Below are 15,187 nucleotides of genomic sequence, written 5' to 3' on the forward strand. Positions count from 1 at the left end.
CATTTTCTGTGTCTTCTCCCAAAACCGGTAACAGGTAGTCATTTTGAAGTAAGAGAATGACAGGTACCGTTCAATACACCTCGTCCATGTCACAGGTAGCCTGAGCACGCTTTCCGAGCACTATTGATTTTTTCTGCATAAATGCGGCTCACTGCCGTGACTGTTCTGCGTCATATCTAATTTTACATCATCCCATCATAATCCTTCAATGTGTTGTGTATTTGATATCAACGTATCTCATTTGAATTTCTTATGTCTAACTCGCAAGGACCAGGAAGTCATGAAATACAGATAAGTGACTGTCATAAAATCAGTCAGGAGCCACAATGTCCGAAGGGTGTCCTTAATAGTGAGGTTCAACTGTACATCAGGGAAGCTGTTTTAAAGAACATGCCGAACATGTCACTGTGTAGGCCTGATCTCATGACAGTCACCCCATATTTCAGTAAGGCGATATGTTTGATATTTACACAAATGTCAGCCAGGACAGGGATGCACCAAAACGCTGTCATGCCTGTTTTTCATGACTGGATTGAATAAACCCAGCATGTACATGTAGGAGGGCTCTTAACTAGATTACACTTCAATTCAAAATAATGGATCCTACCTGTTAGTAAACTGGGACTCCCCTCCGAACACGTGTCGAAGATGCTACTCCCGGTCCCTGTTGGGCTCGGTGAATTCTCCGAACCATCTAGACCCTCAATTCTACTCGCTGATAACGGGCTTTCACCCGAAGTGGTCCCATATGTCCCAGTGTCCCCAGATGACGTCGTGGGAAAACCTACACTGAAATCGTCGACAAAATTCAGGGTAGCAGGTCTTTCCGCCCAGGCATGCCAAGATGTGGAACGGTTGATTTTCTTGAAAGAATCAACAAAGTGTTGAATTTCTGTCTCAATCTCTGTTGTCGACGAGGTGCAGTTGCTCGGCATTTCGATCATAATTTTAGGCTACATCGTTCCAGTGTCATAAAACAGCTACTTATCCTGTGAAATGAAACTGGCATTTTCCGAGGTGGCTTAGCTAGTGACGAATCTAAACTCCAAAAGACATAAAATCCTTGATATCAAAGACAATACATGATAAGTTCAGGAGATTCCTAAGATTGGGTACGGTAGAGAGTCCTTCATCCTAAACACGAACCCATAAAACCTCCGAAATCCACAAATTACGAAATACTATAACGCAATATCTCAAAGTCCTCTAGCCTATACACCTACCCATGTAACCAGTGCAGTATGCTAGTCAGCCTCTGTACATCAGCTATCGCTAGTATCGTGAACATTACCAATGCTAGCATAATGCGATTCACAGAATATCTTAACCCAGTCCACATGGCAACCATTCATTATGGTATTGATCCATGAAAATCAGTCTGCCTATCTTCAGCTCGGGTGATTCTCACCCGGAACTTACATTGTGGTCATCAAATCAAATAACGACCAACTTACATTGTAGGCCTACAGTAGAACCTCTCTAATAAGGACGTCCGTATTTATTAGAGAGGGGGTCCTTTATAGAGAGGTGTCCGCTGAGAGATGAGGTCCGCTGCATAGAATTTCAGCTCGGCCCGGAGGGATTTTCTCAGTGTGATATCAAAGAAACTTCCCCCTACCCCCCCCCTCGACCCTAGCCTAGGTCCTACTCCTAGGTGGGCAACGCCTAGGGCAGGCTATGTACTAAATGTAGTGATTCTGTCACATCAGAGAACATATATTAGCCTAGGGTCATTAGGCCATGCGCTTTTACAAAGGATTCACACCACTGAAGTGATGACTCACACATTGACAGGTGGTCCCACCCAATAACGAATTTTACCAAGTCCATGACAACCAAATAGGCCTCTGGACTTTTTACTGGCGACTACAAAATCATTATCCATTAATGATTCGCGGATATGCTAATTGGTAATCGGCCAATCATCATTATATCAATTGCTGGTGGTTGGGGTGGCGCCACTGCACTTGGTTAATACCTGGCCTGCCCTCTAATGTTTATGTATGTAGGCTACACATCAGATCAGTCATCACAATGTAAATTTGACACGTTTATCAGTGTCTTCAATTTAATCTTCAATATAAAAGAAATTTAGATACTACCAAGTACACCGAATTGATAAAAATACATTTGAAAAGATAGTTATGTACTTAAAAAAGTGTTTACCTTTGTCAATCTCATTAGAAAGAGGATTAATTTGGAGTAAATCCTGAAAATTTAGAAATCGGCCACCATTTTGATTTGTAAACAAATAGATCACATGACCTGAATACCTGGTGTGGCATTAATTTTTGTCCCTAAGGCGTTATGTCTCATTGCAATGAACTTGGGATTTGTTTCATTCAAGCTAAACCGTGTACTATTAATCCTGCTTTTATGTGATTCGGCAATCATGTTTTTGTGTGAATTTACACAATCATGTTTTTATGTGATATAAGCAACCAGGATAAAGCGTGACAAAGACACAATCACGTCTTTCGGGCCCACAACGGTAGCGTTGGAAATCGACAAAAACGAAAAAAACAATATAAAACCGGAAGATTTTTTACGAAATTTTTATGAAATAAACCGAATAAAGTAGGCTTTCTACCTAACTTTTCATGTTATTTTCTACGTAAGTATAATTTCTCTTGTGTTATGAAGTAGCATACTTTTCAAAAATTACCATGAACTTTATTTTTGTGGCCGAAAATTAGTAAATTGCATCCCATTTTTGTCGATCACACACTGAACATACAGTGTGTCCCAAGAAAGATGTTGCTGTCCCATTTGCATTCACTCATAATTGTTCATCTTTCTTTCATTTCAGAATGTCGTCTCCGCAGTACAAGTTAAAGAAATGTGGAATAAAGTACAATCCCCCCTCGATCATCCTGGACTATGTTGTGTCAAAGTCAGGAAAGTTGAGGAGGCGAACAATGCCACTGAGAAACTTCTCAAAGTGGTCATCAGTTGAACAATGTGCAAAGGATTTACGCGGAAATCCAAGACATGCAAGATATTTGGAGAATCTTCCGCAGAGTCAGCTACTCAAAATGATTCAGTTGATTCATGACAAACTAAACGGTATAGCCCTGCAGGAAAGTTTGAAGAAAAGTGAAGTGTTGAATATGGTTGATCCAGATGAGGATCTAAATAAAGTTGACGATGATGTTCTCAAAAGGAAAAAGGCAATAATGAACGAGACGTTCGAAAAAAATCAGAAAAAGCCTGGCGATCCGGATTTTACTTATGAAGTGGAAGTTGACTTTCCTGAGGTTGCTGTGGAAACGAGTGGCTGGGACTCTGATGATAACAATTCAGATTTCTAAAAATAGTTGATTTTTGTGATTCAAATGACCATTTTTGAATTTGCCAAAGTCAACAAGTATATAATATATGAACAGTAAATGCTCACAAACTTATTTCTTCTGAAGTAAAGGGTTTTTCATATTGTTGTATAGAAATGTCAGAGAAAAGTCTATCATATCAAATTTTTCCTGGTAGCCCAACAAACGTTTGACAAAATCTCAGGAACAGTTTTTAAGTTAACTATTTCAAAATTGAGGGTCCCAGGCCATGTTTCCTGCTTCAAAAGACCAGGTTATCTTGAGCCCTTATTATGGAAAAAATCTCTGTGCAGTAGTTACATAATGTGTCTTCATTAACACTCGGATACCGTCCACGTTATTACTAATTACACTCGTTTAGCTCGTGATGAAGCTTGCAAAACTTAACCATGTTTGTTGCGATATTTTGATACTTTTATAATGTGTAATAAACAATATCATTACTAATTAATGTAGTATGGTTTTCATTTATCTATTCCTTGAGCATTGTTATTAATGAGTGAGGAGGGCGCTCCTTAGGAATCCCCAATGATCATACAAATGAAATAAACATACAAGGCTATTAAAAGGACAAATTGTGGTATTGTCCCTTGAACAATGCTCTGGTTGGGTAATTGTCCTGCCAAGGTGGCTTGTGCCATCACCCTTGTATACAGTTGGACAGATTGTGCCGTTGTCCCTAGTGTATGGTACAGGGTGGGACAAGAGGCCTGCTGGAGATGCCTTGCACTGGTGTGCCGAGACAGCGTTACAGTCGCCTAAGGTCTCATTAGGGACTTTTTTGTATTCATGCGCGGCTAACCCATAGTTCCTAAAAGATCATTGATTTCTTGGTCCTCATAATACGCCAATGTTGATTTAGCAGTTGTTTTTGCAAAGACATGTTTTCTTGGAGTTTCTGAAACCTGGAGCGCTACTCAATAGGCGGCTAACAAGAAACTCCGCATTTTACTGTTGTTGCCGACGTATGTGTACACTGAACTTTGGATGTGCGTCGGCCCCGTGTTGAAATGCTGTCCAGTGCCAGTTGCAGTTGGTGCGTTTTTTGCTGATTTGTGCAAAATTCAACATATCTCAAAAGTTCAATGGTTGACCCCCGTTTTTTTTTTTTTTGTGTGTAGCGTAAGCAACTGTCTTTCACGGGAGAAAGGTCACTGTAAGAATCTTTCAGGAAGAAATGTATAATATTTGGGGTTTTCCGTGATTGTCCGGCCCAATTGGCAATATTGCCATTTGGGATGGTAAACAGAGCTAGGAGAAAATGCGACGCTTATGATTTATTTAAAGAAATAAAATGCCCGATTTAACATCCTGCAGAACCAGTGGAATCGGGCGTTTCCAGTGATATACGATACAAATGGGTTGTCCTCATGCAATCACTTTGGAAGCATGTTACGTCCTGTTAATGGGGCACGTCATGGTCGCGTACATTTGGGAAAACTCCCCAACGAGACCTAAAGTGACTGAGGCGACAGTGGTGCTATCTAGCGGTTAATATTGGAACTGAGCGTTTTGGACAAAGATTTCAGTTTTATCTTCTGCCGCGAGACAACGCCACTGTCGCCTAAACCAATTTCACTAATGGGTCCTGTAATTGATTGGTTTTCATGCCTTTGGAAGGTAATCAGTATCAAACAAAGGAAATTTGATAGAGATAATTAATGACTTGCTTTAGCTGTCAAAACAGGTTCAGCACAGCCACAAGCCATCTTCCCACATAAACGACAGTAGATATGATTCTCTGATGGGATCAACGACGGTGGACGAGAGTGACACCGGCATTCCTTAACTGTTGACTTTCGACATCGGCGTGAAGTCTTGACGTCGTTACCTCAAAACTTGCACGTCTTCCATGACGCATTCACGTCATAAGAGATTTTTGGCCAAAAAAATTACAAATTTTGCCTTTTGATCAACATTTTCTTGGTATTTCTGGGAATATATGTGGTATATGATAAATATAATACTTCCCACGTCGGCACGTGTGTGATCGTCACCAGATTGCACTCTGCGGTCTCAAGCTTTTCAAGGCCAAAGAAAATCAACTTGTGCAATCTGGTGACTCGGATCACACACTCGAGCATATTCTTATTGTCTCCAATATCAAAGTGAAGAATTGTCACTGCTTCTCAATAGAAACTTTGATTCAGTCCAAGTCTGAGGGACCAAATATAATGCATTTCCAACACTCCTCAGTCAAAACTTTGACACAGTCCCAAGTCTTAGATATCAATTGCAATGAATTTCTCTCACTTCTGAACTGAAGCTTAGACAGTCCTATTCAGGGACACCATACTCTAACTGAAACTGCAAGAGTCGGTTAAGTACTTCTCTTAATAATGCTGAAAATCCTTGACAAAATCCGGGGTCTTTGATGTCAAATTCAATGAATTTTCACCACCGACGCTGTGAAAATCCAGTTTATACACAACTGCTTCAAACTTATTGACCAAGTCCATATTTTCAGATATCAAAACCAATGAATTTCCATCGCTTCTCAATAGAAGCCCCAACACCATGAAAGTCCTGTTTAAACACTGTTGGCAGTTTCTCTAAAAGTTCTTCGATCTCACTCGAGCGTATCTTGATGCTGAGTCTCATTAGGAATGAGTGGATGTAGTCAATGTTCGCACCGAACGGATGAACGTGAAGGAAAGTGGAAATCACACCTGAAAAATGAAGAGTAGATTACTAAGTCATATTATCATTTGCCAGATTTGATTGCACTACGGGTCTTGCATTCACCTACATATAAGTGTTGTGCTGACAGGTGATGTAAATCGGTGTGATCTCCAATTGTAACTGCTGCTATCAGTGACCAAAAGATATCTGGTCTGAGGATAAAACCTGTCATTACATGGTATGACACTGATCGCCTGTCACAGGCACCTGGCATGAACGCATGCTCTCCAGAGTTACAAATCCTGGTCCTCCAGAGATTCTAAACCGGGTCCCAGTGCAAGGTGGGACCAATCTTTCTAACATTGAGCAAACCCCAGTCATACATCCAGCTTGTCAACACACCTCTCACAGGAGAGAACTCACCAACATATCTTGCTTCCTTTTCTGTCAAACCAGATGACGTCACAATGACTGGCTCAACCCGGACCGAACTTCCCACACTAGCAGACGCAGTATCATCAGACGTCGAGGCCAAATCTTTCACCGAATCATCCTTCTTATCGATATCATTTTCTTCACCCTTTTCAGTCTGTTTTTTCTGCTGGGACTGCAGCTGGAGTTGGAGCTCTTTTTCTGCTAATGTTTTCTTAAGCTGAAACAAAATTTAAGCTAAAACTATTCTGAAGTCCAGGTTGTTGCACAAGAAAGTATTAACACCAGCAATACTCAATTGACAAATGTCTCAAAGTTTGTGTATGATATTTGTGAGCCCCCTCTTATGTCTTCAAGCCCACACAGATTCGACTTGATGCTGACCTTCTTAGGTTTTATTGATTGGTCACAGATGGGGGAGAACGAAGTGTATTTGAGAAAGAAACTTACATTCTTGATCTCTTCTACATCCTTCTGTTGTTTTTGTTTTTCCTCCAATAAATGCTGAAAGAAAAGTATTCGATGTTTCAAATTTTAGTGCCAGTGATTGCAGACTTTGAGGCACGAGTTCAGGTTTAAAGTTTGGAGCAGATCTTGTATCACAAGGCAGTAAACGACTTGAATTCTGAGAGTAGGGTAAATTACAGTCACCTTATGACAACTTCGATTTTAGGGTTAAAGTGTAACCTATTCTGTAGAATAAACATCTCCAGCAAAACTCAAAGGAAACCGTAAATGACTGATTGATTGATATGCCCTTGCAAAAATGATGATAATGAGATACTGTAATATGCAAACACACCTGTTGTGTATTATGTAACGCATGCTGTAAAACCTTGAGGTGGGCTGTCTTCTGCTGCACCAAGTCACTGACTTCATGTTTGGCAATATCCACTTCATTCCTGTAAGCCTCAAGCTGACATTTCAGGCTGTCGTTTTCTTCTTTCAGCTGGTGGAACTGATTGGCTGTGAGAAACAATGGGCGTTCATACAACATCATCAAAATAGAACATAAAGTTGATGACCTAGTCACGGCCTGTTTCTCAAATATGACTCATCCTTAAACACAAGGGTTCCCACATGAAATCTTGTGATAACTATAATGAAGTTATATCATACTTACGATTTCCATTCAACAAACACCCTAAAAAAACAACTTACTTGTAGCACCGACATCCATTTTCTTTTTCTTAGGAGCAGGATCCCCGTCCTCAGAGTCAGACATTTCCATCTCGTCTTCTTTCCGATCACTTAGGAATTCATCCTGGGATTGTTGCTTTATTTCCTGCAAGAAAATTACGAGATGAAACAAATGTAACGAGGGTGGTTTCCCAGGATTAAAGTTTCATAGCGGTCGTTTTCACCGACACACACTTCAGCAGTACTATCTAGAAGCTGGACACCCCTCCATGAGGATGGAATCCAGTCACCATTTTGTCAAATGATAATGAGCTGATAACCTCCACAGCTTAACTACACTCCTTTCATTATCAATACTTGCTAACTTGTAACTTCCCACCGATCTCACGTACACTGTTGGACGGTGTCTAAAGACTTTTTTTGGGGTGTTCCGTTGTTGTCCGCTATGAAAATGCCTGGACAAAGGCCTTGACGAATCCATTTCATACATCCAGTCAGGCTGCGGTTTGTACATAGGACCGCTGTGAACTTGTAGCAGACTCGGACAGCAGATTGTGACGGCAGTCATGGTCTTGGACCTCAGGTTTCAAGGAGTTCTGGCCTGCAGCTCTGAGTCACCTACCTTTGGATGTTAACAGTACAGTAGAACCTCTCTCTTATAAAGGACACCTGACAAATGCTGTACATATTGAGAGGTGTCCTGATCACAGGTGTCCCAGTTACAAGTTTGGGAACAGATGTGGTCTCTTTAGTAAAGAAGGTGTCCCTACTAGAGAGATGTCTACATCAGTACATGAAGGTTCTAAAGCATGGAATCTTTAATACCAATACCAATGAGTGCATATGCACACCTTGCTGAATGACAGAACCTAGCAAATACATTTCCAGATTGTGGCTTTCAGAATCTTTACACCAGAATACGTCCATAAGTCAATTCTGTCTTTACCAACCCTTACCAATATCAACTTCTGTACAGCAACATCAGGGGATTTGATGAACATTGGTCCTCTCTTCAAGTGGTCCGAGATGTTTCTTACCACACCAACTTAAGGTACTGTCTCTAATTTTTAGTTTCTTACCAAACAGCTTGAGAACTTTACACAAATTGGTAATGCATCCTAGCCTAACTTTCTTTCCTTACTCTACAAGTTAGAACTGGGAAAAATTAGCACTGTCGCTTCATCTTTGCAGTAAGCTTGAAATCCTGCGATAAACCGTCCTTCTCAAATTGCATCTTTCGTAGCAACTCCTGAAGCCTTCCCTTTAACACCTACACTGCCAAACTGACACTGCCTAACTCTGCCAAACTGACACTACCTAACTCTGCCAAACTGACACTGCCTAACTCTGCCAATCAGTTCTGAGCTCATCGCAAACGTTGAGGGGACAAACACATTCTCAACCCAAATTGTAACTCCAGAAGTGTAGAAGACTTGCGTTACCTTCCATCCGAAGGACCTACCTGTGCCTGTTTACTCCACAAATCAAGATTCTTGCGCTGTGCCTTAGAAAAATGGTCCCAGGCCTTCTGCTTGGAGGCGGCTCCAAAGACTTTTTCGATTTGTTCGACTTAAATACAGAAGCACATACATGTATGGATTACCATAACCTTTAAATGCACTAATACGTGACCCTAGACCTGCATATTACCTCATTCCATCAGCGGTTTCATCTAATCAGATACACGCACAGACTTGAATGGAGATGGCCTAGAAAATGACACCAAACATCTTTTCTTGGTTTTCCTTTATGAATCTGTCACATTTTCAACCCTAATGCTATGTTGTATGCATTTGAAAATACACATCTAAGGTTCCCTGCAGAGTGACCCTGAGAAGGCAGTCTGCCACCGTTTAGCCTCTAGTTTGGCTTTGGCCATTGACTGTTCAGTCAGTTAAGGAGAACCATATAAACCGAGGTGTCATTTTCTTAGCCTGTCATGATTGGCTATTGAAGCGATACTGATATCACACTGGGTCGGTGGAGACCGCTGAAGTCAATGATATGAGTGTCACTTGGAAAGCAGCCCATCGCGTCAGGGATAGAATTTCACAGAAGTACCAATCGGGATTCCACTGAAATGCACTTTTTGTATCAAATGTTTCAAGTATTCAAAAATATGTAAGTCAAATTTTGTAAACATGGGTCCTAAACTATGTTTAGTTCTTAAGTAGCTCGAAATTTCTATACCTGTCACGTTTTCTTCATTTGGCAAGAGAGCATTGGGAACAAGAAGAACAAATATCAAACTGGCAGTGTATAAAATGTGAGGGGACACTTTAAGGCAGGGAATCACTGCCAGGTGGTCACAGGACTCATTCAGGTAGCCTACCAATGCATGATATCGTAACACATAAGGCTCATACACAATGAGAACCACTCTTGGTGGTGATCAAGGAGTGAACATCATTGGAAATATGTTCTGTCTCTTTTTAGAGATGACTGGTGTCTACAACATTTTTGTATCACAGTCAACTTGTTGGCACCCTGTTAAGCAGAGAGTTTCAGCCGTAAACCCCAACCACATGCCGGTAAGAGATTCCCCTCACATTTTAGACTTGACACTGCACTAATTGACACCTGCTCAGGAGAAGTGGAGACAGTAGGAAAACCCTTAACCCTTTCACTGCCGGGTCATATAGGAAGGGGTGACATTTTTTTAAGAAAAAAAAGAACAAAGTACAGTGGAACGTCGCTTAGCGAACACCTCTCTATTATGGACACCTTTCTATTATGGACACAAATTGGTCCCAAATTAGTTGATTCCAGACAATTTTTCACATCATTCTGTGAGAGAAGTGAGTACAGGCAGTAAAAGGGTTAATCCAGACTAGACTACTCAATCCATTGTCGGAAGGTGATGATGTTCAATTCTTCCCTGAAAAAAATAACTTTGCCTGACTTGACTCACATGAACTTGCACAATTGAGTGTCCTCTACAAGTTTCATAGGAAGGTGGGTCCTATGGAAGTCATCGCTGTTTTTAATACTAATATTACAACACTGTAAAAATCAGCTTACTGATTCTGGTACCGATACTGTTTCTCCCACCAAACTAAATAACTTGCAGACGAACACTCACTAATTTGATTGACAGTCTGAGATCTGCTGCCTGATATACTGTAGACCTCATAATGTTTGCTAGCCAGATAGACTTCAGCCATTTACTGAGCACCTTTCCCTGGGAACTTCTTTTACTTGAGGTGGAGACAAGGCAACCGATTCTGTCAGATAGAGTCACTGTATCTATCACATGAGTAAACCAGGACCGACCGAGAATCGAACCTGGGCCCTCAAAGGTGATGATGATTCCACTGTGCCACTCTGACAGCCCCCTATTAGTACAAAAATCAATGGCAGCAAATAGAACAGGGTCTACAGTAACTTACACAAGGAAACTTGGTTTCATCCGTCACGTCCGCCTCAAACCTGAAATAACTTACACTTGAGAAAGATTTTTATCAAGAGATTTCACACAAACGCGACACCAAACACAAGTGGTTGTCTTCCTGAAAGAAAAGTAGTTTGGCTGACCTGAACCTGTCAAACTTACTCATTAGAAATTTTGACTGACACAAAGAGGTACCGGTTCGTCCAAGGTCTGGCTGAGAACTCCTGAAATAACTTACACTGTTGTAAATTGTATAATAATACAAGCATCAAACATATAAGGAAGAACTTCTTTGGTTGATGGGACCTCAGTGAAGTACTTTTAAACCTCAATGTTTTGGAGAAATTTTGGACAGTGATAACATGAATGGTTTGAATGGCATTCCTGAAGGGTTTGTAGTAAACTTTTGATAAAGAAGTGATGGAATATTTTTTGAGGCAGACTGTTAACGAGGAAGCGGGATGGTCCAAAATGTCTTCGCAAATAAAGAGGTTTCTTAGTAAGGTACGGTGGTACAATAGTCACCTGTTTTCATTAATGTGCATTGTCTTCTTAGTTCTACACTGTTGGAGTTATAATTGTAGCATGGCTATAATTGCACCACTTTACCTTACAAGCAGTATACCTACCAAATGATCAAATTGAAATCTTAATATTTTATTGTCTTTTTACTTATAGAAAATCTAAAACAAGGATTTAGACTTACACTGCCTCAAGATTCCATTCATTCTGAGCTTGAATTTCTCCTTCACGATATTTAACTCCTCCTCATGTGAGTGTTTTTCGTTCATCAAACGACGCACGTGAGAATTTGTACTTTGCACCATGCTGTAGAATGTGTTCGCTGAGCGCCGGTTGCAATCTCCACGCTCTAACCATGTCATCAGGACTTGGGTGGCTTTCATGAACGTGTCGTCACCTGTCATGGAGAAGGTCAAGTTAACCCTTCGATTTCCAAATTAAAATCATAAAGTAGTTTTTATTTTTGCAATTTGTGAAAACTTTGGAAAAAATAAAAATTTCGGAAAAATTTAAAATTTCTGAAAAATTCAAAATAGTTTTCATTTTTGCAATTTGCGAAAATTTCTACAAAAATAAAAATTTCTGAAGAATTTAAAATCTCAGGAAAAAATTAAAATTTTTGCGGTTTTGGTTAAATAGCAAATTTCTTAAATTTAATTTTTTCAACCAAAATTTTTTTTGGCAATTTTTTATATTCTTGTGACTAGTAAATTTGGTAGTTAACAGTAACACAATATCACACAATGGGATTTATCTAACCTTTTAAATGCTCGACAAGCATGGCTGCTTCATGTTCACTGAAATGAATAATAGGTGGTGGACTGGGCGGTCGGAGACGTTCTTCTTCCATGCGCTGGCGATGGCGATGTTCTCGAGCTAGCTGTCTCTGGTGACATTCCCATTCATACTGGTCGTCACGCGCCTGGGCGTAATCAACATGAACACGACTTGTGTTTGTCCGGTCTTCGATTTCCTCATCTCCAACCTTTAGTCGCCAACCTAAAAAGGGAGTGCGGCCTAAACAAATCCTTTGTAAAGTCAATGTTTCCATCATCATCATCATTATTATTATTACTGGTGTTACAGCCCTATTGGATTTCTGCCGGAGGTATGGGGTCCACTATCAGTGACCTTCCCCCACGTCAAGGAAACAACCGCCAACAAAAGAATAACTCGTATTATAACTGCCCACAGCAGCAATAATCCACTGGTAGGAACTGAAAAGATCGTTTGGTATTTTCAGTTCCACTCTTGCCCTAAAGATGGCGATGGCGTAGTACATGAAAGAACTACGCCATCGCCATCTTCGGGGCTACTACGCCATCGCCATCTTTAGGGCAAGGTAGGAACTGAAAAGATCGTTTGGTATTTTCAGTTTCACTCTTGCCCTAAAGATGGCGATGGTGTAGTACTTCATGAAAGAAGGTACTCAAAACTTTCCACCCTTTACTCTCAGAATCTTACCAGAATATGATATGGCCTGTTCCACACCTTCCTCCGATTCGAACCTAATGTGAGCAAAGTTCTTCTTGCTGAGTCTTATGCTGTATATGTTGCCGCAGTGGCTGAAGATTTCCCTTATTGCCTCCTCCGTCATCTTCTCGGGTAAACTGCCAACAAAAACCGTACGGCATCCCAGAGGGCGCTCTCTTGTTGATCTCGGCGGGGCACCTGTCAATCAAAATTTACCATGGTTACAGTTAATGGAATATTAGCCACACAATGAATAATGACACAGCTTTCATTTCTTCTCTTTCCTGATTTTATACTGGAGATTTGAAATGATGCATTAAGTATCATACCTCTGCAACCAAATACACATCTCGCAAGATAGCAAGGCTGTAGATACAGGGAAGGGGCTTTTCATGCAAATTTTGGTAAATTTTTCAGAGTGGCTGCGGACAAGAGGTGTTTTGCCCCCCAAAAACCTAGCTACAGGCCTGGATAGCGTCAACTTGATTGACTAATTTAGTCTTACCTGGTGGTGGTGGAAACAGAGTACAGCTATCGCATTTTATTGGGTCTCTCTGATCCGGATATTCGGGGGGAGGTGGACCGGGGGGACCTCCCATCATAGGCCCACCTGGACCCATTGGGCCTGGACCCATGTAGCCGCCAAACTGAAATGAAGAGGTGGATTTTGAATTGAAGAAGTTTCATATAACTACCGAGAACATCAGAGTTTATGGAAGTGTAATGGCCTCATGTTCAAACTCAAAAGTTCAAAGTACTACTGTAATCAGGATCACATACTTGTCATTATAAGTCATATGTCATGTTTTTTTAAAGTAAATGTTCTCTAAGCGTAGTTAACTAGGCCATGGGCCATGGCTGCCATAGAACTGAAGTCAGCAGATACGTACCTGGCCAAATCCCATTGGTCCCATCATCATCATACTGGGGTCTCCCATCATGTTGTTTAGAGGACCATATCCCATACCCATCATCCCTGGTCCCATTTGCATGTTGCCTTGGCCGGCTTTCTGATCGTCAACTGAAAAAATATGAGCACATGTGAGTACGCTCTGTATGGTGCTAACTAGGAAGATTTTGGATGACAGCTTTTGGAGATCCAGGTATCTCATCCCAAGCTGGTTCCTAACCTCGCTGAGCTTGAGCTTGAGCATCATCAATATAATTTCATTTCAAGGCTTCGAGGCCCAGATGTGAACTTTTGATTGCCTTACCTTTCATCATACTATTCATGGGGATATCGCCCGGGTCACTTCCATCATCCAACACCATGTCATCACCACCCTTCCCAGGAATTGGCATAGGTGGTTTACCCTTGTTCGGGTTGAATTGTAAGGGTTGATTGTTGGTTAAAGGGTCTACGTCTATCATGCCACCTATCCCCACATGACCACCTGCCATGCCACTGTGGTTGTGACCCATGCCACCATGACCGCCCATGTTTCCACCATGGTGCTGGTGGTGCATGTGCCCCATTGGACCAGGACCTGAAAAAGAACAGTATCGCAATGAATATTGCTTTGGCTGGCCCCGTTTTCATGACAATCTATTCACAGATCAGAAACAGTCATTGTCGACATGACGTTGCCTTTGAAAGTTATGCACCACGGCATGGCTGCAACTTAAGAACCTTTGCAACGTCGCTGATTTGCCTGCCGTTCATCATTATCGTGACTGTAGGCCGGGCCAGGGAGGGGAGGGGCAGGGCCACTAGCCACTACCCTTGGATGGACGTAAAAATACAAGTTGATTGAAGCGCGAAGCATTCCCTTCTATTCTAGATTACATTTTCGCAGCATATACATTACAAAACAATCATAGAAATAATGTGACATATTACAATGAGTCCAAGTACATGGTGATGGTGTGCGGAGGATGTACATGCAATGCATGTGTACAGCCTCCATCCAAGATCTTTGTGTGGGTAGCAAACACTCAATTCGCTCCATATAATACATGTTTTTCGGTTTAATTACACACCTTGCATATATGGATATTGTTGTGACATTTTGGATTGTGATTTTAGAGTCTTTGAGCGGCGTAAATCGACGTTTATTGCATATTTTTATGACAAAAATAATTTTGTTAGTTACTATATAGCCCAATAGAGGGCCTGCGATTTGGACTGTTCTGGATAGAACTCGACTGAACGAGGGAGGTTTTCTCATTATCATAAAATATGGGCGCGCATCAAAAATAGATCAGCAGGCTGAGAAACCAAATTGGTTGGATGTGACTTTGTCTCCGCCTGTGGCTGATAGTGTTGTGCAGTTCTTTG

The 15,187-nt window shown here is 41.2% G+C and overlaps 3 protein-coding genes across 6 annotated transcripts in view; 1 reads left to right on the top strand and 2 right to left on the bottom strand.

The window, feature by feature from the left end:
• LOC135494441 (guanine nucleotide exchange factor DBS-like) overlaps nucleotides 1-2,340 on the bottom strand; it is a 29,222-nt gene extending 26,882 nt beyond the window's left edge. For 2 of the 4 annotated variants that reach the window (XM_064782413.1, XM_064782412.1), the window contains exon 1: nucleotides 608-1,364. In XM_064782413.1, coding sequence (XP_064638483.1) covers nucleotides 608-944 — 337 coding nt within the window. In that variant the 5' untranslated portion in view covers nucleotides 945-1,364. Of the gene's footprint in view, nucleotides 1-607; nucleotides 1,365-2,166 lie in introns of those variants that run through there. The other 2 variants (XM_064782418.1, XM_064782414.1) reach the window with 2 other exon arrangements.
• A 169-nt stretch (nucleotides 2,341-2,509) lies between these two features.
• Nucleotides 2,510-3,780, top strand: LOC135494859 (centrosomal protein of 19 kDa-like). Its single transcript, XM_064783162.1, has 2 exons — nucleotides 2,510-2,614; nucleotides 2,810-3,780. Exons 1-2 carry the CDS (start codon nucleotides 2,601-2,603, stop codon nucleotides 3,309-3,311), a joined length of 516 nt encoding a protein of 171 aa, XP_064639232.1. The 5' UTR covers nucleotides 2,510-2,600; the 3' UTR covers nucleotides 3,312-3,780.
• An 811-nt stretch (nucleotides 3,781-4,591) lies between these two features.
• Nucleotides 4,592-15,009, bottom strand: LOC135494507 (ecto-NOX disulfide-thiol exchanger 2-like). Its single transcript, XM_064782546.1, has 13 exons — nucleotides 14,890-15,009; nucleotides 14,124-14,396; nucleotides 13,800-13,930; nucleotides 13,415-13,556; nucleotides 12,901-13,107; nucleotides 12,196-12,435; nucleotides 11,621-11,833; nucleotides 8,986-9,092; nucleotides 7,545-7,668; nucleotides 7,186-7,349; nucleotides 6,834-6,887; nucleotides 6,375-6,603; nucleotides 4,592-5,998 (listed from the first exon to the last, which is right to left on the bottom strand). The coding sequence occupies exons 1-13, from the start codon at nucleotides 14,915-14,917 to the stop codon at nucleotides 5,793-5,795; spliced, it is 2,118 nt and encodes a 705-aa protein (XP_064638616.1). The 5' UTR covers nucleotides 14,918-15,009; the 3' UTR covers nucleotides 4,592-5,792.
• Between the last annotated feature and the right edge of the window lie 178 nt (nucleotides 15,010-15,187).

Source organism: Lineus longissimus, chromosome 10 (assembly GCF_910592395.1).
Source record: "Lineus longissimus chromosome 10, tnLinLong1.2, whole genome shotgun sequence".
NCBI lineage: Eukaryota > Metazoa > Nemertea > Pilidiophora > Heteronemertea > Lineidae > Lineus > Lineus longissimus.

What these genes read in the sequence shown, in the direction of transcription:
- LOC135494507 (XM_064782546.1), bottom strand. Translation starts at nt 14,917, where the DNA reads ATGTCACAACAATATCCATATATGCAAG. An exon ending in TCTGTTTCCACCACCACCAG is followed by an intron (nt 13,108 to 13,414) that starts GTAAGACTAAAT and finishes TTTGATTGACAG; the next exon opens with GTGCCCCGCCGAGATCAACA. An exon ending in ATGTAGAAGAGATCAAGAAT is followed by an intron (nt 6,604 to 6,833) that starts GTAAGTTTCTTT and finishes ATTTTGTTTCAG; the next exon opens with CTTAAGAAAACATTAGCAGA.